At 44.8% G+C, this 24,771-nt stretch overlaps 3 protein-coding genes across 17 annotated transcripts in view; 1 reads left to right on the forward strand and 2 right to left on the reverse strand.

Annotated features, from left to right (window-relative positions):
- The window catches only part of Zcwpw1 (zinc finger CW-type and PWWP domain containing 1), a 21,365-nt gene extending 9,694 nt beyond the window's left edge, over positions 1-11,671 (reverse strand). The window contains exons 1-7 of one of the 13 annotated variants that reach the window (XM_040276934.2): positions 11,117-11,668; positions 5,851-5,907; positions 4,885-5,132; positions 4,347-4,437; positions 3,216-3,324; positions 2,618-2,769; positions 2,293-2,415 (exon numbers count right to left, since the gene is read on the reverse strand). In XM_040276934.2, coding sequence (XP_040132868.2) covers positions 2,293-2,415; positions 2,618-2,769; positions 3,216-3,324; positions 4,347-4,437; positions 4,885-5,132; positions 5,851-5,878 — 751 coding nt within the window. In that variant the 5' untranslated portion in view covers positions 5,879-5,907; positions 11,117-11,668. Of the gene's footprint in view, positions 1-2,292; positions 2,416-2,617; positions 2,770-3,215; positions 3,325-4,346; positions 4,438-4,884; positions 5,133-5,850; positions 5,908-7,051; positions 7,931-10,026; positions 11,009-11,033 lie in introns of those variants that run through there. The other 12 variants (XM_040276937.2, XM_040276933.2, XM_040276936.2 and 9 more) reach the window with 12 other exon arrangements.
- A 509-nt stretch (positions 11,672-12,180) lies between these two features.
- Positions 12,181-16,941, forward strand: Mepce (methylphosphate capping enzyme). Its single transcript, XM_005328449.4, has 4 exons — positions 12,181-14,475; positions 15,724-15,942; positions 16,111-16,237; positions 16,353-16,941. Exons 1-4 carry the CDS (start codon positions 12,847-12,849, stop codon positions 16,403-16,405), a joined length of 2,028 nt encoding a protein of 675 aa, XP_005328506.2. The 5' UTR covers positions 12,181-12,846; the 3' UTR covers positions 16,406-16,941.
- An 846-nt stretch (positions 16,942-17,787) lies between these two features.
- On the reverse strand, positions 17,788-19,025 carry Ppp1r35 (protein phosphatase 1 regulatory subunit 35). 3 transcript variants are annotated; one of them, XM_005328450.5, is made up of 4 exons: positions 18,692-19,016; positions 18,360-18,612; positions 18,142-18,278; positions 17,788-18,042 (listed from the first exon to the last, which is right to left on the reverse strand). In XM_005328450.5, exons 1-4 carry the CDS (start codon positions 18,920-18,922, stop codon positions 17,869-17,871), a joined length of 795 nt encoding a protein of 264 aa, XP_005328507.2. In that variant the 5' UTR covers positions 18,923-19,016; the 3' UTR covers positions 17,788-17,868. The 3 variants fall into 3 exon arrangements, with proteins under 3 accessions (XP_005328507.2, XP_040132880.2, XP_013215495.2); XM_040276946.2 differs by lacking the exon at positions 18,142-18,278 and having other exon boundaries at positions 18,692-19,025; XM_013360041.4 differs by having other exon boundaries at positions 17,788-18,278; positions 18,692-19,022.
- Between the last annotated feature and the right edge of the window lie 5,746 nt (positions 19,026-24,771).

The following is a 24,771-nucleotide window of genomic DNA, read 5'->3' on the forward strand; positions in this document are numbered from 1 at the left end:
AAAGAAATTAAGAATGACACACTGCACTAAAGTATAAAAATTTCACTATAGCACGGTCAAGGTCATTGATCTAACCACTGCCTAGTTCTTTCCATTTTTCCTAAGGCACCTTCCCACTTCCCTCCCTTGCTCTCTGAACTCCAATCATACTTTTTTTTTTGGTACTGGGAATATGACAAAAATACCCTACCTAAAACTTTATCCTACTCTTCACCTGAATAACTACTTTTTTTTTTTTCAGGTTACATCTGGAATATAATTTCCTTAGAAATTCCCTGACTATCCCAATCTTACTTAGGTCTCCATCATTTCCTAGTGACACTCTTCTTTTCCTTCACAATATTTAGTGAAAATTGTATTTAGGGGATTCACCCCTTTCTACTTTCTTCTCCAGAAGACTCTTTTCCTTGGCAATTGTAAGAAACAGAAGGAATGGCTCACTTACAGCAAGAGGCTGACAAATTCACTACAATCATAATTCAACTCACAGGCGCCACCTAGGGAATGAGCTCATATCTGTCAATCTAAAATCCTAACCTGGCGGTAATGAGTACAGAAGAGGGAGCCACATAAACCTAATGACACTGGTTTATTTGGAAGAACTGGAGAGCAGGTCAACAGGGTCTACAGTATACCAAGAATAGTTATTAACAGGTAGTTTATCTGTTCGAATAAAACCAAAAGAAAAAAAAACTCTTAGTTCTCTTTTCAAGAAACAAACCTACCTAGAACACTCCCTTGTGGTGATCTGAGTTTCAGACCACCTGACCACCCAATTAGATTATACTTCCAGATCCTTATTGCTACCATGTCATTGTAATTAGAGGAATGGTTCACTAATCTGGACTATCTTTCTTGTTGGTACCCGCATAGTCTTTCTAGAGTTTTTTCCAAGTTTGTGCAAATTCTATTATGCTTTTACAATCAAAACAATGTACATATACACATACATATTAGATACCATCTGACTTTTTACTGTACCAATCCTTATACTTTGGATTTTGTTTTCTATTATTTTGGGGGTTTCTGTACAAGCCTGTTTTCTCCCAAAGTATTAGCTATTTATGTCTGAATTTTTGAACCTACTAATATATTGTATGATCTGTTTTATTTCTTGTCATAAATATCTAAATGTCACCTTGATTATTTCATATTATACTTTTCATTATCTAACACACAAAAACTGTAATTCTATGAATAAGAGCTATCAAATTTATTCATCACTGTATTTCTAGCTCCTAATGTACATGGCACACAATTAACACACTAATAAGTGTAGTTAAGAAAACAAATAAGTTGAGGATATAGTTCAGTGGTAGAGTGCATATTTAGCATATGCAAAGCCCTGGGTTCAATCCCTAGCACAAAAAAAATTTCATAAAAATAAATAAATCCATATTCATTGTGACTCTGCCTTCAACCCATCTCAAAGGCTAAGGTGTCCTTCTTGGTGAAGGACAAATTCCTTGAATCTCTTCCCATTCCTATCTCAATTTCTCCCCCTCTATAAATAAATTTCCCTCAACATATAAATATGATCAAGTCTCTCTTTTAAAAGATAATTCTAGGCATGATGATACATGTCTATAATCCCAGTACTTGGGAAGGCTGAAGCAGGTAGATCAATTGAGCTCAGTAGTCTGAGATCAGCCTGGGCAACACAGGAAGACCCTGTCTCATTTGTTATTCATAGACAGATGAATAGATGGATGGATAGATAGAAGAAAGTTATAAACTGAATATCCCTCCCACAACTCTCCCACTCTGTCCATTTTCTCCCTCTTAATTTTCACATGTATACTAACTAAAAAGTATTTACTCTGCAACTAACTATAACCATCCATACACCCTTACCAATCCATATGATAACTATTATCACACCCTAATGGCTTCCTAACTGTGATATCCTTGAGCATTTTCAAATCTTCACCCTCTCTGGCTTCTCCATGGTAGCATTTGACATGACTAAGCACTCCCTCTTTCTTCAAATTCTTTCTTCCTCTGATATCTGTGATACCACTCTCATAATTTTTCTTCTACCTTTCTGACCACATCTTAGTTTTCTGCCTGGGTACTATCTAAAATGCCTGGTACGTAAGGATTATGTGAATAAATGACTGAATGAATGGAATCTTTCTCTTCCTCAGCAGCATATTCTTTAACAAGCAACTGTGAAAGTTATGAGTCTTTGCAGTTTCCTCTAACATTCTAATCCTTGTCTCTCTCCTCCATTTTGAATATTCAGCCCAGGTGGGCTTGCCAAACCAAGTGATAAACTTTGGATAAACTCACCAAAACCACTTTCTTCCCCTTTTTGCTGACCCCTGATCTGAGAATCACCCTGAATTATTTTCTCTGGATGGTCTTTCTCTCTGCACTCATGTCCACCTTGAACTTTCTCCATTTTTTCATCTTCTGGGAAGGTAAAAAAAAAAACATTATGAGGTGAGGAGATGAAGAAAAGAATCTTTGTAGATAGAAAAGGTCAGTGAAAAGAGGAATCAAAGCTCAATAATTTCAAGACTTGGACTGAAAATTCTCAGCCTATTAACTGTCCCATCCTCTCATTTCTTTAAGTATCTAAGTCAGGAATCAAATTGTATCTGACTACACTTACGAGCTTCCCTCTTTCTTTTGCTTAAGGAAAGTCTATTAAATTTCTTCTCAGAAGGTGCAGGAACCAGTTGGGCTGATTTAGATGTTCTTATCTCTGGGACATCTTCTACAGAGGCTGAAGTCTCTGGAGTATGAGGTATCATTTTCCTCTCTCTGAAAATTTTCAAATGAAAAAGTCAAAAGGAACAACTTTTGAAAGACCTCAAGAGTGAAAGAAAGATAAAAGATTTCTAGATTTGGGGGTAAGGGTATAGCTTGGTGGTACAGCACACAATTAGAATGAACAAGGAAAAAAATACCAATCCTACGTCCATTAAAGCCACCTGAGGTCATTTTACTCATCTACTTGCTTATTTTTTTCCTCAGCTGAAAGAGGTTTCTTTCCTTAGCTGAGAGAAATCAGTAGAAATAAAATTATATAATTTTTAATTACATTTTAAAATATTGTAAAAGTACAATTTAAAAATTTAGGTGAGATGAGCATGGTGGTACATGCCTATAATCAGTAGAAACACCATAAATGACTAGATATATAGATAAATCACCATTTCCCAATGTTAATTCCCCATGTTTAACTTGCCTCCCTGGGATAAACTTACCCAACAGCGTTATCATTATCAGTAGCAGAAGCAATGCCTGGTTCTTTGTCTGACTGGGAATTGGTCTGAACACAGGTAGTCTCTGCAAAATTAAGACCAGATCCCATCCCTCCCAAAACAGAATATTATAAGCAGAGAAGTGATAAGACAATCACTCAGTATTTACTAACCATAACATTTGTCTCTTTCCTGTGCCTAGAAGAGTTTACCTTTGGCTACTTGTCATATGATAAAACCTAAATCTTTAAATTTTCAGAAAAAAAAACAAAACTAGAAATCTGTATTTTTCTGCAAGCCTTTCCAGACTGATCTGATTCACTCCAGGACAGCTAGATAATTATAACTTTATTTTGTATATGTAAAAATAATACACACACACACACACACACAAATTATATCACTTTTCCTCAAACCCCTTCTAGGAACAGAAGTATACCTGAGAATGGCTGAAGTGGCTAATTCTCCTTAGCCTCAAACTTTATGGAGAAGGCCCTGGGGCCTATACTACAGAGTTCTTTCTTCTAAAAACCAAAACCCTAAGAAGATGTTAAAACATTAAAAACAGAAATATACAAGGATAGATGGAGACTAAATTCTTCAAATCTGGGAAAACAATTTTTCTTTCCTAAGTAGACTGTAAACATATAAAAATGAATTAAAATTGCAATTTAAAATATTATAAATAAGAGCATTTTAAAAATGTAGGTGAGATGGGCATGATGGTGCTGCATGTAATCCCCAATACTCAGGAGACTGAGGCAAGAGGATCATAAGTTTAAGACCAGCTTGGGCAACACAGCAAGACATTGTCTCAAAATAAAAATAAAATGGGCTAAAGATGTAGCTCAGTAAAGTGGTCCTGGGTTCAATTCCCAGTTTTGCCTGCGCCCTCATTTTTTTTTTTTTTTTTTTTTAGTTTAAGACTATATTCTGAAATCAATGTAATCCACTTTTCTAAAGGTCTGTACCTTTTATCTTAGGTGGGTTAGCCATGGTCCTATTGATAAGGAATTAAGTATTTCAAAGTCTTGTCTAATGTTTCTTATGAGGAAGAAAGAGAAGAAAAGATGTCAAACTTACACTACTTCTCAGATAAGTCACTTTACCTAACTGAAACCTTTTTTCTCTTACCACAAGCCGTACCCAAGCACTCCTGAAGGGACTTCTGAAGCACAATCTGGACAATCTCTTCAAATTCTGCATTGGTAAGACTTGATTTTCCCTGCAGAGATGAGGGTAAGAAGGGAAAACTGCTTATCTTTTCATAGTTCTTTCCTCTGGCCAGTCAGGAAAGCCTCCTTTAGATGAGGCAGTTAAGTTCACAGGACTGAAGGTATGAAGTCAACATACCTAAGGAGTTCATAAACTTTATCCCAGATGTCCTGGGAATAAAGGAGTAGAAGAAAAGAGAAATGTTTATAATATTTCTGTCTACTTCTACTCCCACTCTAATCTACCTCATTCTATTATTTCATCAAATGCTTTCATCAAAATATCTTTTTGCCTCTTAGGGAAGAAAACAGAAGTTAAAAAAAATAAAAACCACGAATATAATATTGTAACTACAGGATGAAGTTCCCCAACATGAAAAGATTGTTTGTCTAGCCCCAGGGGCTGGGGGCAGTGTAGGAGGAACTTTCCTATGAGAGTTCATTAATGTGACTCATACCTTTTCCTTCTTCTCTGCTGGCTTGTCTTGAGCCTTTCCTTTTTTCTCCTGACCAACCCCTGGACCATCCTCTGTAGTTGCCTTTTCCTCCTTCTCTAACCTGGCTTTTGGTGGGCTTGCCTTGGCTTCTGCCACTGGAGAACTGATCCCCAGGGTCTCGTCTCTGTGTGAGTTGGGGCCATGCGGTATCATGCTATGCAATTTTTGTGTAGGTGGGGCAAAGGGTTTCTTTGATCCCTTCCCACATTCTGAAATTGATCAAATGGAATTTATGAAACAGTCTAACAGACATCGCTGAACACTGTCTCTTTACTAGCCACATGAGAATTATATGGGGAGAATTTTTAATAAATTCAGATTCCTAGGTCTGTCCCTGCCTGTTCCACATCACCCCCACCCCCCTCAGAGTATGATGAAGTAGACTGAAGTGAGGCTCAGAAATCTATAATTTTATAAGACTAGTTGATTCTGGCACAGTCCCAAATTGGTTTGGGAACCAATTCAAAGGTGATAAAAATATAGGCATACAGAAAGCTGAGTATTCAAGTATAAATTTTTAAAAATTTGCTTAACTTTGAATAAAATTTCTTGAGAATTTAGCTTCAAAGCACTAGCCAAAATCTACAAACTATTCAAGGGCCAATTTTATGCTACCTCATCCATGAAATTACACTGATCCTCTCAGGTATAAGTAATATCTCTTTCTTCTGAGCCTTTATAATTCTTTGCACCTCTCAGATAGCACTTACCACATTCAACTTTATTTTATAGATGTTTGAATGTCTTTCTTCTCCCTATGAGTTCAGAAATCATATTTATTTCTGCTCAAAGTATCTTTCAGAGTAGAAATTTGAACAGAGTGAACAGAAAATATATATGAACTGAACTGCCCTTTGGTGCAATGGATGTTCAGAAAGAGAAAATGAGATAAATGTATAAAGTGAACCTCCCTCATTCTTGGCTCACCTTCTTTCTTCTGCAATGTTGTCATCATTCAGCTGAGAAACACAGCTTTCTTTGCCTCTGTTAGAAAAAAGAAATGAACAATGATTCTGTTCACTTTAAAAATATTCTTCTTTTAGTTGTAGATGGACACAATAACTTTATTATTTTATTTTAATGTAGTACTGAGAAACAAACCTAGTGCCTCACACACACTTGGCAAGTACTCCACCACTGAGCTAAAACCCCAGACCCTGATTACTTTTTCCTCTCCCTGTTTTCTTGAGTTCAATATCTATTTGCTTGGGAATCTTGACTACATTTCTGCTTTTTTGACAATACTTCTCCCCAATTCAGCAGTATCAATTACATACCAGGGAATAATGAGAATTACTGTTTTAAATACGAGCAAAAATCCTTAGTATTTTTAGTACCTAGAATCATGTTTGATGTAAGGTGGGCACTCATACTAGGTAGCCATAGGAGTGGCAGTGGTGGAAGCATTAGTAGAAGTAGTGTTGTAGGGCTGATAGTCCTGGGAGTTCAAGAGTGAGCACTTTCCTCCATTTCCTGAAGTTCCACTACATACTTAGAATACAAATAATTTGGCAATTCTCTTATGCATAGAGAATCCCCTTTTGACATCATTGTAATGTTTGCTTTCCATTTACTTAGATCCTAAGGCCAATGTTTTCCCATATACTGGACTCTACCCATGTCTGTTTATAGCTCAGAAATATTCATAAACCCAGCAGAAGTCTTCAGAGAACTGAACCTTCTATCTTACTCTTCTACTTAAAACCTAGTAATAAGAACTTTCAGAACCTTCTTTGATATTCATAGCTATTCAGCAATCTATTCAGAGGAGTTCTACACTACACCAATGTGCTTCATTCTTACTATTGATATTGCAATTAATGATAATGGTTAACATATATTCAACACTATTTTCTTTACCTTTTATATATTATCTCATTTAATTCTCACAAATCTTAGATACCATTTTATATGTGAAGAAACTGCAGCTTACAAAAATTTAGAGATATTGAAGAATTAGTAAACCATAAAACCAGAATCAGAACATGTATGTCAAAGTTGGTGCTATTAACTATGCTGTGCTGAAACCCAATAGTCTAATTCAATGTTTCACCATAATTTTAACACAACATACAGAAAGCATACGTAAGAATACACGTTTAAACATATAGGCTTAAAGCATACACACCATTTTTTTTTCAGTGCTGGGGATTGAACTCAAGGCTTGGAGCATGCTAGGCAAGCATTATCCCAAGGACATCCCAGCCTCCTGATTTTGGTGATTGTAACAAACAATACAGCTCTAGGAGGGCTTTAGAAGCATAAAGTCTCAGCTCCTCTTTTTACAGAAGAAAAATACACAACGCGAGGTAAATGGTTTGCCCAAAGTCTTAGTCTTAATACATATTAGAACTCAGACCAACCCAGACTTTTGCTTCTAAATCCTAAAAACACATCCATTCTACTTAGTGATCTTGTTTCTGGCTGTTGGTTTTGAATTTTGAAGACCCTGGAACTGACACTCAGTTCTTCTAACTACTTAATCTCCCACCACAAAGAGACATAAAGGCAACATAAAATAGACTTTTTGGTTCCTAGACACTTCTGGTTAAAGAATCTGAAGATTTTAAGATACTCAAATGCCAAACTTGTTCAAGTTAGAGTTCCATCATCTAGATCAGAAGGTGAACTCAAAAGGTATTGGGGGCTTGATTAGCATGCACTCCTCATGGCTACATGCAAAGTATTTTAAAATTATCCTTTGATATTTTTCTGTTCCTTTTCTTAATTTCATAAATGTGAACAATTCAGATATGATTTTCTGAAGTAACTAGTTTTCCCTTATATTAAGGAGCACATTTCCTCACTGTGTCCATCTTAACTCATCACCACCAATCCCCAAACATAATTTCTCCAGGGGGAAAAAAAAGGCAAGTAGAAATTTGGGGGAGAAACACTGAAGCAAATTGTTCTCTTTCTTTAATATGATCTTCAGTAAAAGCTAGAAACTTTAATAAGCTGCAAAAGGAATATCTGATCACAAATGAAAATGTGACCATAAATGACAAACATATCTTCTCCTAGACTCCAGAATTCTGAAAAATCTCATGAAAAGTATCCCATGAAGATAATTTAAATTATAACAGCTGTACTGAGGGAGGAAAAGTAGAATGAAAATTAATGTTTTTAAGATGACATTTGGCTATTCAAAATGTATGTCTACATAATATGCTTGTTTATCCATAAACTTTCTTTGGAAGAATATATAAAAAATTGATCAAAATGCCTCTGAGCAGTAGATCTGGGTGGATGAGAATGAAAGGAAGCTTTTCATGATACTGCATTCTTTCTGAATTTTATAACATACATATTACCAATTAAAAAATTAACTTTTAGAAAAGTCAGGGAATCTCATGAAAATCAAAGGGAAATCAGTAGAGGAAAGGGATCAAAGGAAGGAGGGGAATACTGGGAAATAATATTGGCCAAATTATACTCTTATGCCATGTGCATGTACAAATATGTAAAAAAAAATCCCATTATTATATACAACTGTAATGCACCAATGAAAAATATATTTTTATTTTAAATTCTTCAAATGTAATAAAAAGAATACTTTGACCAATGTAAAAATAAAAACTTTTCTAATATTTAGGTTCAAATCCTTATCTAAACCTACACAGACCTTTCTAGGCCAAAGTGTTTCTGAAACTCCAAGCAACTGGGTAGAATTGTATATTATTATTAAATTAACAAGACATAGCAAATCTATAAGTTGTGATGCTTAAAGGTCCCCTTAATCTAAGGAGAAATATGATGAAGACCATTACTTTTAAACAAGAGTTCTAGCCTGACCAACAGAGAAGAGAAAGCAAAGAAGTGACAACTCAAGTTTCTGCTCCCTGTTTCAGATTAATTTCCTTCTTTCTACAATAACAAATATTGAAATCTGGTTCAGAGAGAAAAAAAGAAATCATAGCTAATAAATATATAAAACATCACCAAATTTATTCTGAACAGACTAAGGACTCTAGATCCAGGATTAGCATTTCTCTTTTTCTTACCTTAGATGAAAAGGAGATAGGGAAGGAGAGATGGAGAGGACAATAAAGACACAGAGACAGTCCCAAAACCTTTACCATAGGAAGTAAAATAACCAGAAAATCCCATAAACTGTATGCCACTCACTCAACCTAAGAGAGGGTAGGGGCTGGGATTTACTTCAGTGGTAGAGCATTTGCCTAGCACTAGCAAGGGTTTAATTCCCAGCACATGGGGGACAAAAAGAGTAGAGAAGGGGAAAAGAACCAAAAGAACTTAGAACAAGATAATAAAAGAAAACCAGGTGTGGTGACATATGCCTGTAATCCCAGAGACTTGGGAGGCTGAAGCAGGAGGACCAGGAGTTCAAAGCCAATCTCAGCAACTTAGTAGAGACCCTGTCTCTGAATAATATTTTTTTAAAGGTGGGGCGACCAGGGGGTTGGGAATGTGGCATAGTGGTTGTGCTCCTGGGTTCAATCCCAAAAAGAAAAATAAAACACTAAAAACTCATAATTAATACTGAGATAAAATTATCCAGCCCAGACTGCATCCTCAAAATGTAGTCCAAAATCCCTGAAGAGTTCTTTCCTTTTCTAACTAATTATTTGTGTTAAGCTGCATTTTTTTTCACATACTTTTTTTTTTTTTTTTTTTTTTTTTTTACTTTGGATTGAACTTTACCACTAAGCCACATCCCCAGCCCTTTTTATCTTTTGAGACAGGATCTCCCTAAGTTGCTGAGGCTGGTTTTGAAGTTGCCAGGCTCAGCCTCCTGAGTCACGCCTGGCTTTCTCATACACTTATACCAAAACAAGATATTACAACAGATTGAAACAGATGAGAATCTGGTTGTTTTCTACTAAGCAGACATGAGGTTTGTGAAAATATAAACAATGCCACTCTTCCCACTAAAGTGTCTTCTGTTTAGGAAAATGCATTTTTCCCAAAATATTATACAGCGAGTTTATGAGTTATTTCTAAGTAAATATTTTACATGTTTCAGAGTTTTAATGCCTAATATGTTAACATCAATAGACACAAACCACATAAAAAACTCTTTGGAGCCCTCCATAAATTGAGAACAAAAGAATTCTCCTATCAAAAAATTAAAGACCTTACCTAGTAAAATAATTTAGTCTTGGCAATATTAAAAAAAGTTAATTCCGCCTTTTAAGATTCCCTCTTCATATTGTTCCTCCAGTCGTTAGTCTAAGAAAAGCAAATCCTTTAGAATTGTACTTTACCATGGACTCTATGAGCCTCAGAACTTATTTAAAGGCTGTAAAGTCTCAGAGTCTGAGCTCCCCTGGGCTTCACTGTCTAGCAGCACATGGTTCGCGCTCATTCCCGAGCCGTGAATGGCAGCAGGGTCCATTCTGGGCGTAGGTGGGCTCGGGCGCATGCGCGCTCCACAAACCTGATTTTTCAGCTTTTTCACAAGATGAAAAGTCGTTTCCAGGAACCCTTATGCCCACACCAAGTTATTTACCCTCAGAAGCAACTACCCGAACCAAACTTCTCACAGCTTATCAATAAATTCACCGTAAACTACAGCTTCTTAGTTCAGAAGGTGCAAAGAAGCGGGGTGGGCCGCTTCTCTAGCGCGATGGCTGGTGGCCCTCACGTTCCTGCTGTGGGACACCCCTCCCCAGCAGCTGTAAACCCCCGAACCGGGCTTTTGGATGGCTTTCGCTTAAAGAAGCACGTCCCCTGTGACCTCTCAGGCGCCGCGCCACCTCCCCTCAAAGGGCGCGAGGTCGAGCCCGACTGCGGACGAGCTTCCGTTTTTCCCTTTCCCCTCACCAGTTCTTAAGGACAGAGCCAAAGGTTCTCGACTCCCCTGAGGGTGGACCGGCGACTAGCCGGTCCCCTCCCCACCAAGACTCCCCCAGGGGCCGGTGTCCCCGGGCGCCCCTGGCCTGAGAGCCTCGCTCTCCGGCATACCGCCGGTGCCCGCCACAGGACTGGTCATTTTCGCCTTTGGGGGTGAGCTGGAGTTTCAGAGGTTCTGAGGAGAAGGGGCAAGAGTTGGTCATCGCCCTGAAGAGAAACCTTCTCCTCAGACACAGGTGCCAAAACTGGCAGCACCCAGCACCTTCATCTGCAACTGGAGAGGAGCCAGCTACCTTCTGGGGCGAGGAAGACCTGAAGGTGATAAGCACAGCGTGCCGCAGCCGTGACTCTGCAAGCCCCTACAACCTCGACCTACTTTTTTCCCGCCAAGAGGAGAAGGCGCGAGGACGTGCACAAGCTCCGCCCCCTAAGGGGAGCGCTCAAGACCATAGCACATGCGCAGTTGGAAGTTGCAGCTGCTGCTGAGCGGCCATCTTCCAGATGAAGACCCTAAACTACAAATCCCATAATCCTCGTCGACTTCACTTTTTAAAATAGGCGGCAGCAACAGTGCCTGAGTGTTCTGAAGCACATTTACAAACTCATCTCTTTGCCACACACTGCTTCTTCCGTCAGCTTTTCACACTTATTCTCCCTTCCAGTCTCCGCACTCTTTAATTTTGAGACTATCCTGAGCCTCCATTCCCACTTATAACATCCACTTCTAAAACTGTTGAAAGGGAGACCGGGACATTCATCACCCAGGGGAAACGGCGTCGAATCACGGTTTCCCAAGGGCTGGGGCAAGGGACCCAAGGTGGGCTGAATCCATTTCCCCGCCCATGCTCGCTTTCATGCAAGGCGGTGCGAAGTCGCAGGGTGCCCCCGGAGGGCCCGCGTGCGAGCCTTCCGCGGGCCCGGGGGCCTCGAGCGCAGGCGCCGGGTGGTGGGCGGAGGCGTTGGGGTCAGTACGTGGATATGGAGGCGGAGAGTAAGGCGTGGTGTTCTGTGGTGATCGCGATTGGAGAAAGGCAAATGAGTGAGCCTTTTCGGGGAAAGTTGGGACAACCTTGGCTGTTTCCGTTGTCTTTTTTTTTTTTCAGAGAATATTTCCGAGGGAGGGTGAGTTAAAATGACATAATCGCACTTTGCTGAGAACAGTTCGTAAGAATACGGTCAGTACACTCCACTTCTCCCCTGTCTCTACTTCATGTTTTCCCTTCTACTCCCTCCAAAGCCCTACTAAGTAGGTGTGCTGAAGGGAGGTGTGCGATCGCCTCATGAATAATTCATGAACACGCCTCCTTTACTGGAAAAGCCACGCCCCTCGGATTCGTGCTGACGCACGCTGCGTATACCAAACCTGAGGAAGCGACGTAATAGTTCCCGCCCCTAGGACTGAAGGCGGGGCATCATCTCCAGCACGTGCTGCAGCTACCCGCGCAAGCCCAAAAGGGTGTGCGCAGGCGCTACCCACTAGGGGGAGGAAGGAGGCGGGGTAGGGAGGTTGTCGGGTTTAGAGCCGGGCGGAGACCGCTGAGACTCATTCCTCAGGAACAAGGGTCGAGTGTCAAGGAGACCTTTTCACACCAGCTCCCCCGCCTACAGAGGGGGGGATCGCGCTGCAGAGACAAAGGATATCAGTAGGGCCGGACATAGCTACGAAGGGAAGTAGAGTGCCCGTTTGGGGTGGGGGGCTTCTGGGGGGCTTGGGGGGGCTATATTTAAACTCCCGGAGCCGTTAAGTTGGTTCGTACTCTGATGCGCGCGCAGCCAGGGCGGTGGCGAAGTGCGCATGCGTGGTTCCGGAGGGAGAGGAACGCGCGCCAGCCGTGCGCGCTCGCGGCTGAGTGGTAGTGGCGGTGGAGAAAGGGGTCGGCGCACGCGCTGTTGATTTCTCGGGTTGTCTGGGTCTCGCGGGCATCTTGTTTTGGTCTCGCGGGCGAGTGGGGAGCGCTTCGGGGGGAGGCGCCTGGGCTCAAGGCGAGCAGAGCAGAGCTGCGCGCGCACTCGGGAAAGGGGGGAAGGGAGTAGGGGCCAGGAAGGGGGGGTTAAGCCCCCTGATCCCCCTCGGTACCCTCGACTGGGACGGCATAAGGGGAGGAAATGATCGAGATGGCGGCGGAGAAGGAGCCGTTTCTGGTGCCGGCCCCGCCGCCGCCGCTCAAAGATGAGTCGGGCGGAGGGGGCGGCCCCGCGGTGCAGCCGCACCGAGAGGCCGCCTCCAGGGAGCTCCGCGGAAGGACGGAGCGCGGGCCTGGACGGAGCGCACACTCGGCAGGGGCCACAGCCAGCCCCCGGGGTGGCCAGGGGCAGCAGCACCGAGGGGGCGGCCCCCAGGCGCAATCGCACGGGGAGGCCCCCTTGTCCGATCCCCCAGGGCGAGCGGCTCCCCCGGACGTGGGGGAGGAGCGCCGGGGAGGGGGCGGGACGGAACTGGGCCCCCCTGCCCCTCCACGGCCCCGCAATGGCTACCAGCCCCACCGGGCCCCTGGGGGGGGAGGGGGCAAGAGGAGAAATAGCTGTAATGTTGGGGGAGGCGGTGGAGGCTTTAAACATCCGGCCTTCAAGAGGCGCCGGCGGGTGAATTCGGACTGTGACTCTGTGTTACCCTCCAACTTCCTCCTGGGGGGCAATATCTTTGATCCCCTGAACCTGAATAGCCTCCTGGATGAGGAAGTGAGTCGCGCACTCAATGCGGAGACCCCTAAGTCATCCCCACTTCCGGCTAAGGGGCGAGATCCAGTGGAGATCCTCATCCCCAAAGATATCACTGACCCGCTCAGTCTCAATACTTGCACTGATGAGGCCCAAGTAGTTCTTGCTTCGCCACTCAAGACTGGTCGCAAGCGGCATAGGCACCGGGGACAGCACCACCAGCAGCAGCAGGCATCTGGAGGGAACGATAGCCATGCCATGCTGCCCACAGCCCCCCTCACCCCCTCACTTCACGGGGAGGGCGCCACACAGCAGCAGCGGCACAGGGGCCAGAACCGGGATGCCCCCCAACCCTATGAACTCAACACAGCCATCAACTGCAGGGATGAGGTCGTGTCTCCCCTTCCATCTGCCCTGCAAGGTCCCTCAGGCTCCCTTTCAGCCCCTCCAACTGCCTCAGTTACCTCTGCACCCTCGTCTTCCTCCTCCCGACATCGCAAACGTCGCAGGACTTCCAGCAAGTCGGAGGCAGGGGCTAGGGGTGGAGGCCAGGGTTCCAAGGAAAAGGGCCGAGGGAGTGGGGGAGGTCGTCACCATCACCACCCGCTACCTGCAGCAGGCTTCAAAAAGCAACACCGCAAGTTCCAGTATGGAAATTATAGCAAGTACTATGGGTACCGCAATCCTTCCTGTGAGGATGGGCGCCTTCGGGTTTTGAAGCCTGAGTGGTTTCGCGGCCGGGACGTCCTAGATCTGGGTTGCAATGTGGGCCATCTGACCCTGAGCATTGCCTGCAAGTGGGGTCCATCCCGCATGGTGGGGCTGGATATCGATCCCCGGCTCATCCACTCAGCCCGCCAAAATATCCGACACTACCTGTCTGAGGAACTACGGCTCCTACCCCAGACTTCTGAGGGGGACCCAGGGGCAGATGGTGAGGAAGGGACTGCCACTGTTCGGAAAAGGAGCTGTTTCCCAGCCTCACTGACAGCCAGCCGGGGTCCCATTGCTGCACCCCAACTGCCCTTGGATGGAGCGGACACATCTGTCTTCCCCAACAATGTTGTCTTCGTCAGGGTAAGAAGGTCCTGAGGGTCTTGGAATAGGGATGGGATGTTTAAGTGAAGTTAAATGGGAATGTGACAGTGGAAGGTTATGACCCAGAGGTATTTTCCTGCATCTTACTCCTAAGAACCAATTCCTCAAGAGATGGGTCTGGCTTGGTAAGTGAGACTAATATTAGTGGTCTTCTCTCCCCTCCTATAATGGAAAGCTAGGGTCTCTACCTTGGGGCTTTAACCTTGGGGTCATTTCTCATGACTATTGGGATCTCTTCCCCAACATAAGGGCTTACCCCTGTTGGGCTGTTCCAGACTAGACCGCCAGGCCATTCCACCTTCCCTCTAGGGCAGCTATTGCCACTCATTAAAGGATTCACTCCAGATGGAACCTTGTTCTTAAACTTGCTGAGGGAGCATGAGGGTTTTTTCCAAAAGGGAATTTCTTGGAGGAACACTAGCAGTGAGAGACATTTGTAGTTTCTGACCTTTTATAGGGATCTTGTTTGCATCAGCTTCTTTTGTTTCCTTAGATATCGACTTCATTGACAAGTCAGTGGTTGGAAACCCAAGAGATTTGGCTTTAGATCTCCACATTGACCCTAGGTAGTTGGGGGGATGGGGGGAAAAGCCAGAGACATCTTCACAAGGCAGGGGAGAATACTGAGCCTGGCAGGGCATCTGGCCTCTTGACTATACATAGCTCCCCACAAAACAGTACAGTTAGGCCATCTACAGGAATGTTTGCCAACATACCGGGGTAGGTGAGAGGACTTTCTAGGGGATGGTGAGGAGCTTATGTTAGGTTTCCTAGGAGGTATGGCTCTTGATTTGTCTCAGAGCAAGGATAAAACAGGCCTGACATTTTGCCAACCCCAACTTAGGGAAGGACTCATGGGTCTTCTTTTGATACCTAGGCTGGGTCCTCTTGCATATTTGTAGGTGGGAATAAACAGATTCTGGAGAGCAGCTGCAGTTTGACCCCATCTGGGAAGATCTCGTGGATAATGTGCTCAGTTTAAAATTAACCAAGCTTCCTTTCAAGCTTGTTTTTATTTACCACCAGTAGGAAGCAGAGGCAGGAAGATGTAAAGAGAAAATGAGACTGAAAGGAGGACACCATTGGAACGTAGTGTAAGAAGTGTCAGAGACAAGTGTAACCATAGTGTGAAGAAAATAGGACTTTTCTAAAGTCTGAAGAGCAATTGTGAGGGCCAGTGGTGATTCTTTTCCCTCTGTAGACTTCACCCGAAATTCTTGCCCTCAGGGTAACTATGTGCTGGATCGAGATGAGCTAGTGGAGGCCCAAAAACCTGAGTATGATGTGGTGCTCTGCCTCAGCCTCACCAAGTGGGTGCATCTGAACTGGGGAGATGAGGGACTGAAGCGCATGTTCCGCCGAATCTACCTGCACCTACGTCCAGGGGGCATCCTGGTCCTGGAGCCCCAACCATGGTCATCCTATGGCAAGAGAAAGACTCTTACAGTAAGTTGGGTTTCTGTGGAAATGGGAAATAATCTTTTGGTTGAAGCAAAAAAGTCTCAAGGAAGCAGAAAGATTTGAGTGACAGGAGAAGGTCCCTGGGTGAGCATCATTCTTGGCTAGGGGGAGGAGGCAGCAAGCAGAGGTATTATCTCCTGCCTTTCTTCCCAGGAAACAATCTATAAGAACTACTTTCGAATCCAACTGAAGCCAGAACAGTTCAGCTCCTATCTGATGTCCCCAGAGGTGGGCTTCTCCAGCTATGAGCTCGTGGCCACACCCCACAACACCTCCAAAGGTAAGGTTGGTTCTTTGAGTTGGGGGAGGCTGGTCCTGGCTGAAAGGGTGCAGAACCAATGGAGAGTTCTAAGATACTGCCAACCTGCTTCCTGACTTCATACTCTTCCCCTTAGGCTTCCAGCGTCCTGTGTACCTGTTCCACAAGGCCCGTTCCCCCAGCCACTAAGTGGCCCCTGAACAGAAAGTGCGAAGAGGCTGCCCTTGCTGCTCCTAAGGACCTGGGGAAAGAGGAAAGCATCCCAAGGTTTTTCCTTTCTGACTCCAAAAATAGTTTCCTTTCTTGGATCTGCAAAGAATACTTATTAAGTTGCTGCCCTGGCCTCCTCCCTATACCTCTGGCACCTGAGCAGCAAGCCCAGCTGTGCTGGAGTTATCATCTTCTCCACTAGCCTGCTGGGCTGGATGGCTTGGACTGTTTGCTGAACTCTGTTCTAGGGCATGGGAAGTGGGGAATGTCAAATCCTCATAGCCCTTTCCTCCTGCTCTCAGATTCCCGTTTCTCCTCAGCCCTTGCCCCTAGCTGCATTTCAGTGAACATGAATAGATGTACTGAGGTTTAAGAGGGGGAAGTTTGGCAGGGAGGCACACAGGTACTGTGAAAATCCTTCCTTCTGCTGTCCCCCAGTGGGAGTGGGGGCTGGGTTTGGAATGTGAGAACAGCACAATAAACTTAATGTCTAGGGCAGTGGCCCCCCCCACACACCTGATATGTGGCTGTTTCTAGCTGGGGAAGGGATGGCACCTCCTGTCAAACCAGTTCCTACTGTAGGATCTCAAAGAGAATTTTTTTAATGGTTGGGAAGATTGCTGGGTGCTAATCACATCTACACTTCATTTCACAGAACCCTGGTCACAAAAGGAGTGTAACACAAATTTTGATGTGCAACTTTGAGTATGACTAACCCCAAAAACCTTGTTGAAAAATATTTTTGTGGGAACCTTGGGCAGAAGGCTAATTTTGGAGGTTTTAACAGGGCACTTTGGCCAAAGACACTTTTTTTTTCTTTTTCTGTGGCTTAACACTTAGGCAAAGGCAAATAACATGAAGCTCTTCAGTGGTCTGTCAAGGGTTACTGGCGTCCTGAACATTGATTCAACAAATACTGAAAATTCTGGGGTTAAGTGTAAATAAGATGGGCAGGGCCCTTAAAGATGAAAGCAAGCCTTGCAGATATTACCTTCAAACAGGTAATGAGGGAAGGCCTCCATAAACTGCAATGGGCCAAGACCCACATGTGTACCTTTTATCTACTCATGGGTAATGCAGAAGTTTTAAAAGCTTTTGTAGGGGCTGCTGTTGAGGATTGAACCCCAAGACCTATGAATGCTAAGCACACACTTTACCGCTGATCTATACCTACCCTAGTAGTGCAAAGGTGGTGGCTGTGACTGAAGGGGAAAGGTAGGCAGGGGATGGGGATCTAATCCCTGATTGGGAACTTTCCTAAAACGACCAAAAACTCACTTCCAGGCAGCTTCCAACATGCACCCCAGGTGGAAGACCCCTGGAGGGGTTTTAGTCCTTCCTGGCTCCCAAAAAGAGTTACATTTATTAGCAAAACCACTTTATTCTGAAAAAAATTTTTGACCTACAAAAATATGAACTAGCAACCCAGGGAGCTTTGGGGTCTAAGCTTCCCACCGTCGCAGTGTCCGATGCATGAGGAAGGTGTCCTCTGAAGGGCGGGGCCGGGGCTGAAGCCGTAGAGGGGGCAGTCCGTCCAGGGTCAAGTGCGGAGATTCATAAAACAATGTGCCCGGGTCGCACAGGATGGTCATGTCCGGTCCCGGCCCTGGTGGCTCCTGTTGGAGTCGGGGCCAAAGCAAGGTTACAGGCTGGGAAGAAGGAGAATCCGCGAGGACAGGAGACCCAAGGTCAAGTCCAAGCCCCGGTCCCTTCACCTTTGGGGGCGGGGCTCGGGCTTGCGGCGGCAGGAGCGCCAATTTCTCCCTGAGTGCAGCATTGAGAACCTGTTCCTCCGGCACCTGCAAGCTCACCAGGTCCCGGAAGAGCCGCTTGGAGCGCGGCACGTTCAATCCTGATAGCGCAGAGGGGGTTGGGGTGAGTGACGCCCCCTCACTCAGACTCCCGCGCCCGACCGGCCGCTCGCCCAGCTCACCCTCGGCCACACTGTCCTCCAGGCCGCAGCGGATCTGGAAAGACTTTCTCAGCTGCTCTTCCACGGCTTTCGTGGCATCAAACTGGCCCATGGATGCGGCCCGCGCGGCCTGCAGCTCGAGGCTCAGGGCCATGCTACTCTGCCGCGCGGGCGCCTCCAGCTCCTGCGGCGCCGCGGGCTTGTCGCTAGGTGCAGCGGCCGGGGGCAGCGGCTCGGGCCGGACGGGTGAGGGAGGCGCCAGGTGGAAACGGACCTGGAGCAGAGAGCAGCACCGTGAAGAGACATGCTCCTGGCCGTCGGCAGGATGGGGGCCAGGCTTCCCCCCAGCTCACCTGCCGCCCTCTCCGAGCCCCACCCCGGCGCTCCGCCCGCCCCTTCCGCCGCCCCGGACTGCAGTTCCGCGGCTCGGGGCTCTCGGGCCGCGGGCTCAGACTCAGATCCAGGCCGGGCTCGGGCACTGGAGCTCGGGGTTCCTGGGCGCGTGGTTCTGGGGGTGGTCCCGGGGACTCCACGGCCTCTTCCCCTTCCACGAACTTCAGCTCTGATTCCCCGCAGCCCCTCATCTTGGAGTTGGTGAAGGGTAGCAGCACAGCTTCGCCTCCTCCTCCTCTTCTCCCCCACCCCTCACAGACGCCGCTGCAGGAAACCGTTAGCCCTTACCCACGAGGGCGGGGACAACACCCACCCACCCCGCCTATTGGCGTTCCTACGGTGTCAGTTTCTTTGCTCCTCCCCCAGCCTCCGGGCGGACTTCCGCCCGCAGAGTCTGGCACCGCCTCTTAGGCCCGGGAGAGAGCCGAAGACCTGGAAGCCCTACGAGTGCTCAGCAGGACCACTTCTTTCGAAAACTCTGATTTGACCATCCGACCTGTGTGGGCTCTTCTCCCGGCTTGTGTTGTGGTCCCGAGTGTGTCCGTCCTCTCTTTGGGACGCCAAGAGGGGAAACCTTAACTAAACCGCCCAGTGTCCACGCATCTAGTCCTCCCGCTTCTGTGCCTCCACCGCATCCCCCGGTTCCGTCACCTCGGAATGCAGGCCTTTGTTTCCCTGGGCCACTCCACGAGAGTGGAGGCTCTCGTGGGCCCCAGCCCAGGCTCCCGCCAGGCACTTAGCCGTTCTGCAGCGTTTTGTGACTTGGTTTTTCCTTCGAGGGTTACCTGAAATATTGACTGGTATAAAATAGATATCTGCATGCTCTGTACTTTTTTTTTTTTTTTTAACTTTTGTATTTAACCCGGCTCCACTCTTGTCCAGGCTGGGGTAGACCGGTGGACCGCGGGAGGTTGGAGCGCCCGCCTGCTCCGACGTTCCCTGGTGCAGGTCCCCTCAATTCTGTGAGTCTCCGTTTATTCTTGTGTAAAATGTGTAGATTGGACTCTTGAGGCTTTCGCGGAGGAGACCGATGATCTGTCAATAGGCATGTTTGCGTACAAGCATGTTGAGAGTTTCACATTATTTATCTTCCCAGGAAATGCTATGGAAAATCAAATAGAAGGGATAGCATAGCCCACATTTTACACGCACACACACGAAAGAAAGAAAGAAATTTAAAGGAGGATCTCAATGGTGAAACTAAAGCCTTTCCCGTTGAAGTCAGGACTAAGGTTTACTGGATTGTTAAAGGGAATAGGGCAATCTAAATATAAATAAACGGTGCAAGTATAGATTATTTAAATGGTGACCTGGGGCAAGAAAGACCAGAGTGAAAGGAAAAGAGTCTAAAAGTCTCTGAATATACTTTGTTTAATATATATGAATTTGGAAATATATTTTTACATCATCATTATTATTTGAAAATAAATCTCTAAAAATTGAAAGTGAAATGTGTGTCAGATGTCTTTAGAAATGACTTTAAACAGTAATTTGGGGTCTGAGAACATAGGTCAGTTGTAGAGTTCATGCAATCTGAATTTAATCTCCAGCATGACCAAAACAGAAAACAAACAAAAAACTAATTTATACATCCCCATCTCCTAGAGAACCAAAGCAACTGACATTTTTAAACTGCCATAAAATCTTAAACCATTTTTAGTAATCTTGTTGGAAGATGTGAAAATATGTAGGATAAAACAATAGTGTCCATTTTGGAAAGGACAAACTGGAATTTTGGTGTAGGAGATGCAAAATCAGTGAATGATAACACACAAAATCTGTGCAGTCTTGAATTTAGATAAGAAGTATCTGTATGAATTCATGGTATATTTTGCCTTAATTTTAAATCTATATCCTAATTCTGTTCATTAAAAAGTCCTCAAAAACAATGACAGATTCAGTGAGCACTCCTAGCTCCCAAAATGTGAATTTGAATTTCACATCACTAAGCATTTGAAAATCTGTGCACAAATGTTCATAGCAGCTTTATTCATAATAGCCAAAAACTGGGAACAACCTACATGTCTTTTAGCAAATAAAGAGTTAAACTATGGTGTATTCATACAATAGAAATCAGCCAAAATAGGGAACAAATTATTGACATGAAAAGTGCTGATCCCCAAAAGTGACATGTTGTCTGATTCCATTTATACAGCATTTTAGAAATGATGAAAGTTTGGAAATAGAAAACATTTAGTGAACAAGTGGACATGGTGCTGGGAGGAGGTGGTTGTGGTGACAGAAGGGCAACATCAAGGATCCTTTGGTATTGAGAAGCTCATGGTCTTTGGTGGTAGATCCAGGAACATAGATGATGAAATTCATATACAAACATGAATGAGCACAAAACGGGGAAATGTAAATAAGACTGGTAGATTGTATGGACTATTCTGATTGTGATAATAATATTTTGCAAGCTGTTCCCATTGGGTTGGCAGTGGCAGAGCATTTGCCTAGCAACTGTGAAGCCCTGCGTTCAATCCAGATACCAAAAAAAAAATTAAAAACTAAAAACATAAATTACCATTAGGAAAACTGGAGAAAATATACAAGGGATCTGTCTGTATTATTTCTTAACAATTATATGTGAATCAAAATTTATCTCAATCATGTTCTTATTAAAAATTATGTTGGAGTTGAGAACAATGCTTGAAGATATATAAATGAAAAAAAGATTAGCCAAATGTTGATGATTGCTGAAGCTAGCCAATGGGTATAAGGCATTTCTTTTGTTTGCAGGAATTATTTTGTTATATCAGGATTGAGGATTAAATCTCCAGTTTCCCACATGCAAAGCGAGCACTATACCACTGAGCTACATCAATCCCCAGCACTAAAAAGAGAGAAAATTATAAATATGCCCCGGGTGTCCCAGGAACTATTACACACACACACACACACACACACACACACACACACACACACTAAAAAAGAAGAAAAAAGTTTCCCTGATCCAAAGAGAGGAAGCCCTGCCAAAGCTCTTACCAACCAGCCCTTCCTCCATTCGCCAGTCTGAGGATTTTCTACCTCTGCATTATGTCCCATCCAGGGCATGGTAGGGAGAGGTAAAAGGGAAAGAGAAGATTCCCCAGAAGGAAGTCCTACTTAAGACTTTAGGTTATCTTGGGTTAGAACTCACCAGAGAGAGATGTTCTAGGTCATCTGAGGCTGCTAGAAGACATTCCCAGAACTAAATATGGGTTTGGAGAAGGTGAATCTGGGTGCTAGAAGGGGTAATTCAGCATTATCCCAGGCTTCCTGCTGAACCAGACACTACAGGTGGGCTACGTAAAACAGGAGACCGTCAGAGTCAGAGGTCCTGCCCTGGGTGTGGAGGCCTCCAGTACACAGTGAGCTGTGGTGTGGCTGAGGCTGGTGCAAAGGGCAGATGAGAAGACCTGCTGGGGTAGGGGATGAGGGTGGGAAGAACAAGGGTTCCATTCAGGAAGGTGCCCCCAGAAGGGCCAAGACAGGTCAAAGACACCCTCTGCCAACTCTTACCTGCGAGCGATGCTCATCTCCTGTTTCCTACTCACAAATTGGCTCCTGGCTCTGGGTGGGGGTCAAGGCAGAAATACTTCCATAGGAAAGTGTGTCCCTATTACACTGTGAGTGGCCCATCCCCAAACACACACATCCAACTCCAGAGTGCTTGTTCCCATCCTACCCGATCGCAGGTACCTCAGCCTGAAGCCATCACACCCCACCATAACTACTCCTTTCTCCCAACCCAGAGGAACAGACAGACTGGAATCTAGGGACTGGGGTGAGCTATAACCACAGGCCAGCACACTGCAGCACAGGCCCCTATGGCAGCAGAACAGAAAGAGGAGGGCCAAGGTGGGACCTGTTAGGGTAAGTCTCCAGGGACATAGCATGAGGCCATTCACTGGAATGGAGAGTTGGAGGGAGGGAACTTCATTTGAAAGAAGTTGTCCATGGTCTAGACAGAGTGGAGAAAAAGGAAAATTGGATGAAGCCAGAAAAGAGAAGCAGGTTTTGAGGTTGAGGTGCAGGTGGAGATTATAATGGAGCAGGACTTGGAAAGGTACAGTGCGCTGGAGGGTGTCCTGCGCTTGCTAGAGAGGGGATGTCCTTTTTTAAAAAAATATATATATTTATTTATTTAGTTAGTTAGTTTTCGGCGGACACAACATCTTTGTTTGTATGTAGTGCTGAGGATCGAACCTGGGCCACATGCATACCAAGCGATCGGCTACCCCTTGAGCCACATCCCCAGCCCGAGGGGATGTCCTTGAATCAACACAGAATAGGTTGATCAATGCCAGTTTTTGTTTGTTCAGTGTTTGTTTTTGGTATTGGGGATTGAACCCAGAGGCACTTTACCACTGAGTCATATCCCTAGCCCTCCTTATTTTTTATTTTGAAGCACGATCTCACTAAATTGCTGAGGGCCTTACAAAGATGCTAAGGCTAGCCTCAAATCTTCAGTCCTCCCAAATTGCTGGGATTACAGGCATGTGCCACTGTGCCAGGCATTTGACACTTATTGGTTGGAGCCTAAAAGAGCCCAAGGAAAGACTGGTCAAAGACCACTGGAACTATAAGAAAGCAGGCAGAGGCCATGTGAAAGGTGGCAGAGTCAAAGGTATAAAAGATGAGGCTATAATCCAAGAAAATGGAGTACTGGGGTAAAGGCTCTTGAGACCATCCCCAGGGAGCCAGCTTGTCATGGTGACAACACCCTACGTGAAGAGGCTTTATATTTAGTCTGTGGAGCATTTTAACCCTTAGAACTCACCAGGTGAGCCAGATACAGTTGTATACAACTATAATCCCAGCTACTCAGGAGGCTGAGACAAGGGGATTGCAAGTTCAAAGACAGCCTTGGTAATTTAGTGAGACCCTGTCTCAAAATAAAAAGGCCAGGGATGAAGCTCAGTAGTAGAGCACTTGCTTAGCATGTGCGAGGTCCTGGGTTTCATCTCCAGTAACACACACACATACACACACACACACACACACACACACACACACACACACACACACTCACTCATTCACCAAGTGTCTCGTGAAAGATGTTTTATCATCTCCTTATTGTACAGATGAAGAAAATGATGCTTAGAGAGATTGTTTGACTCCCTACCCACTGTAAGGAAGGGGACGCAGGATGTATAACCAGACTGAAGGCCCTAAGCCCAATTCTCTCCATGCAACTATACTGCCTCTCCCAGAAAGTTTAAGAACTTTATGCATCCATCCCCCATGCCCCATTTGGCACTCATGGCTATGAGCATCCTCATCTTAGTTCTCAGAGACTGTTCCCTACTGGTCTGCTCTTTGGATTCAGCCCGATTGACAGGACCAGCCCCAGGACCTTACTGAGCTACAATTGGGAAGTAATGCAGGAGGTGTGTTAAGGAGCATTAGGCAAGTCTGCAATCCCAACAGCAGCCCCAACTGCATGAAATGTCATCCTTGGAGGAAGCTTTCTCACAGATGACCTTCTAGATCTAAGAAAGCGCACCAGAACATGAGGCCTATTTCCTATACATACTTATTGTATGAATTTGAACCAATTACTTGGCCTCTTTGTGCCTCTGTTTCCTCATTTGCAAAATGGGAATGATAATACCTTAGAGAGATTTGTTTCAAGCAGATGCCTTACATGCAGTAGGTCCTGAAAGATGCAAAGTCTTTTTTTTAATCCTGCTAGTACTCCTGTGATGTGGGTGTCACATTCTTTTCCTTTCTTTCTTTCTTTCTTTCTTTTCTTTTCTTTTTTTTTTTTTTTTTTTTTGTACCAAGGATTGAACCCAACGGCACTTAACACTGAGCCACATCCCTCAGTCTTTTTTATATTTTATTTTGAGGCACAGTTTCACTAAGTTGTTTAGGGCCTGGCTAAATTGCTGAGGCTGGCTTTGAACTCGTGATTCTCCTGCCTCAGACTGCTGAGCCTCTGGGATTATAGGCACACATCACTGCACCCATCTAACATTCATTTTTAAGTGTGAAAGGACAGAAACATGCTAGAAACTTAAGACAAGATTAGTTATTGCAACCTGGCCCAAACTTT

The sequence above is a fragment of the Ictidomys tridecemlineatus genome, chromosome 10, assembly GCF_052094955.1.
Source record: "Ictidomys tridecemlineatus isolate mIctTri1 chromosome 10, mIctTri1.hap1, whole genome shotgun sequence".
NCBI lineage: Eukaryota > Metazoa > Chordata > Mammalia > Rodentia > Sciuridae > Ictidomys > Ictidomys tridecemlineatus.

Coding starts and splice junctions, on each gene's coding strand:
- Mepce (XM_005328449.4), top strand. CDS start 12,847: ATGATCGAGATGGCGGCGGAGAAGGAGCCGTTTCTGGTGCCGGCCCCG. Junction 15,943..16,110: donor GCAAGAGAAAGACTCTTACA/GTAAGTTGGGTT, acceptor CTTTCTTCCCAG/GAAACAATCTATAAGAACTA. Junction 16,238..16,352: donor ACCCCACAACACCTCCAAAG/GTAAGGTTGGTT, acceptor TCTTCCCCTTAG/GCTTCCAGCGTCCTGTGTAC.
- Ppp1r35 (XM_013360041.4), bottom strand. CDS start 18,922: ATGAGGGGCTGCGGGGAATCAGAGCTGAAGTTCGTGGAAGGGGAAGAG. Junction 18,613..18,691: donor GGGCTCGGAGAGGGCGGCAG/GTGAGCTGGGGG, acceptor TCTCTGCTCCAG/GTCCGTTTCCACCTGGCGCC. Junction 18,279..18,359: donor GGAGGACAGTGTGGCCGAGG/GTGAGCTGGGCG, acceptor CTGCGCTATCAG/GATTGAACGTGCCGCGCTCC.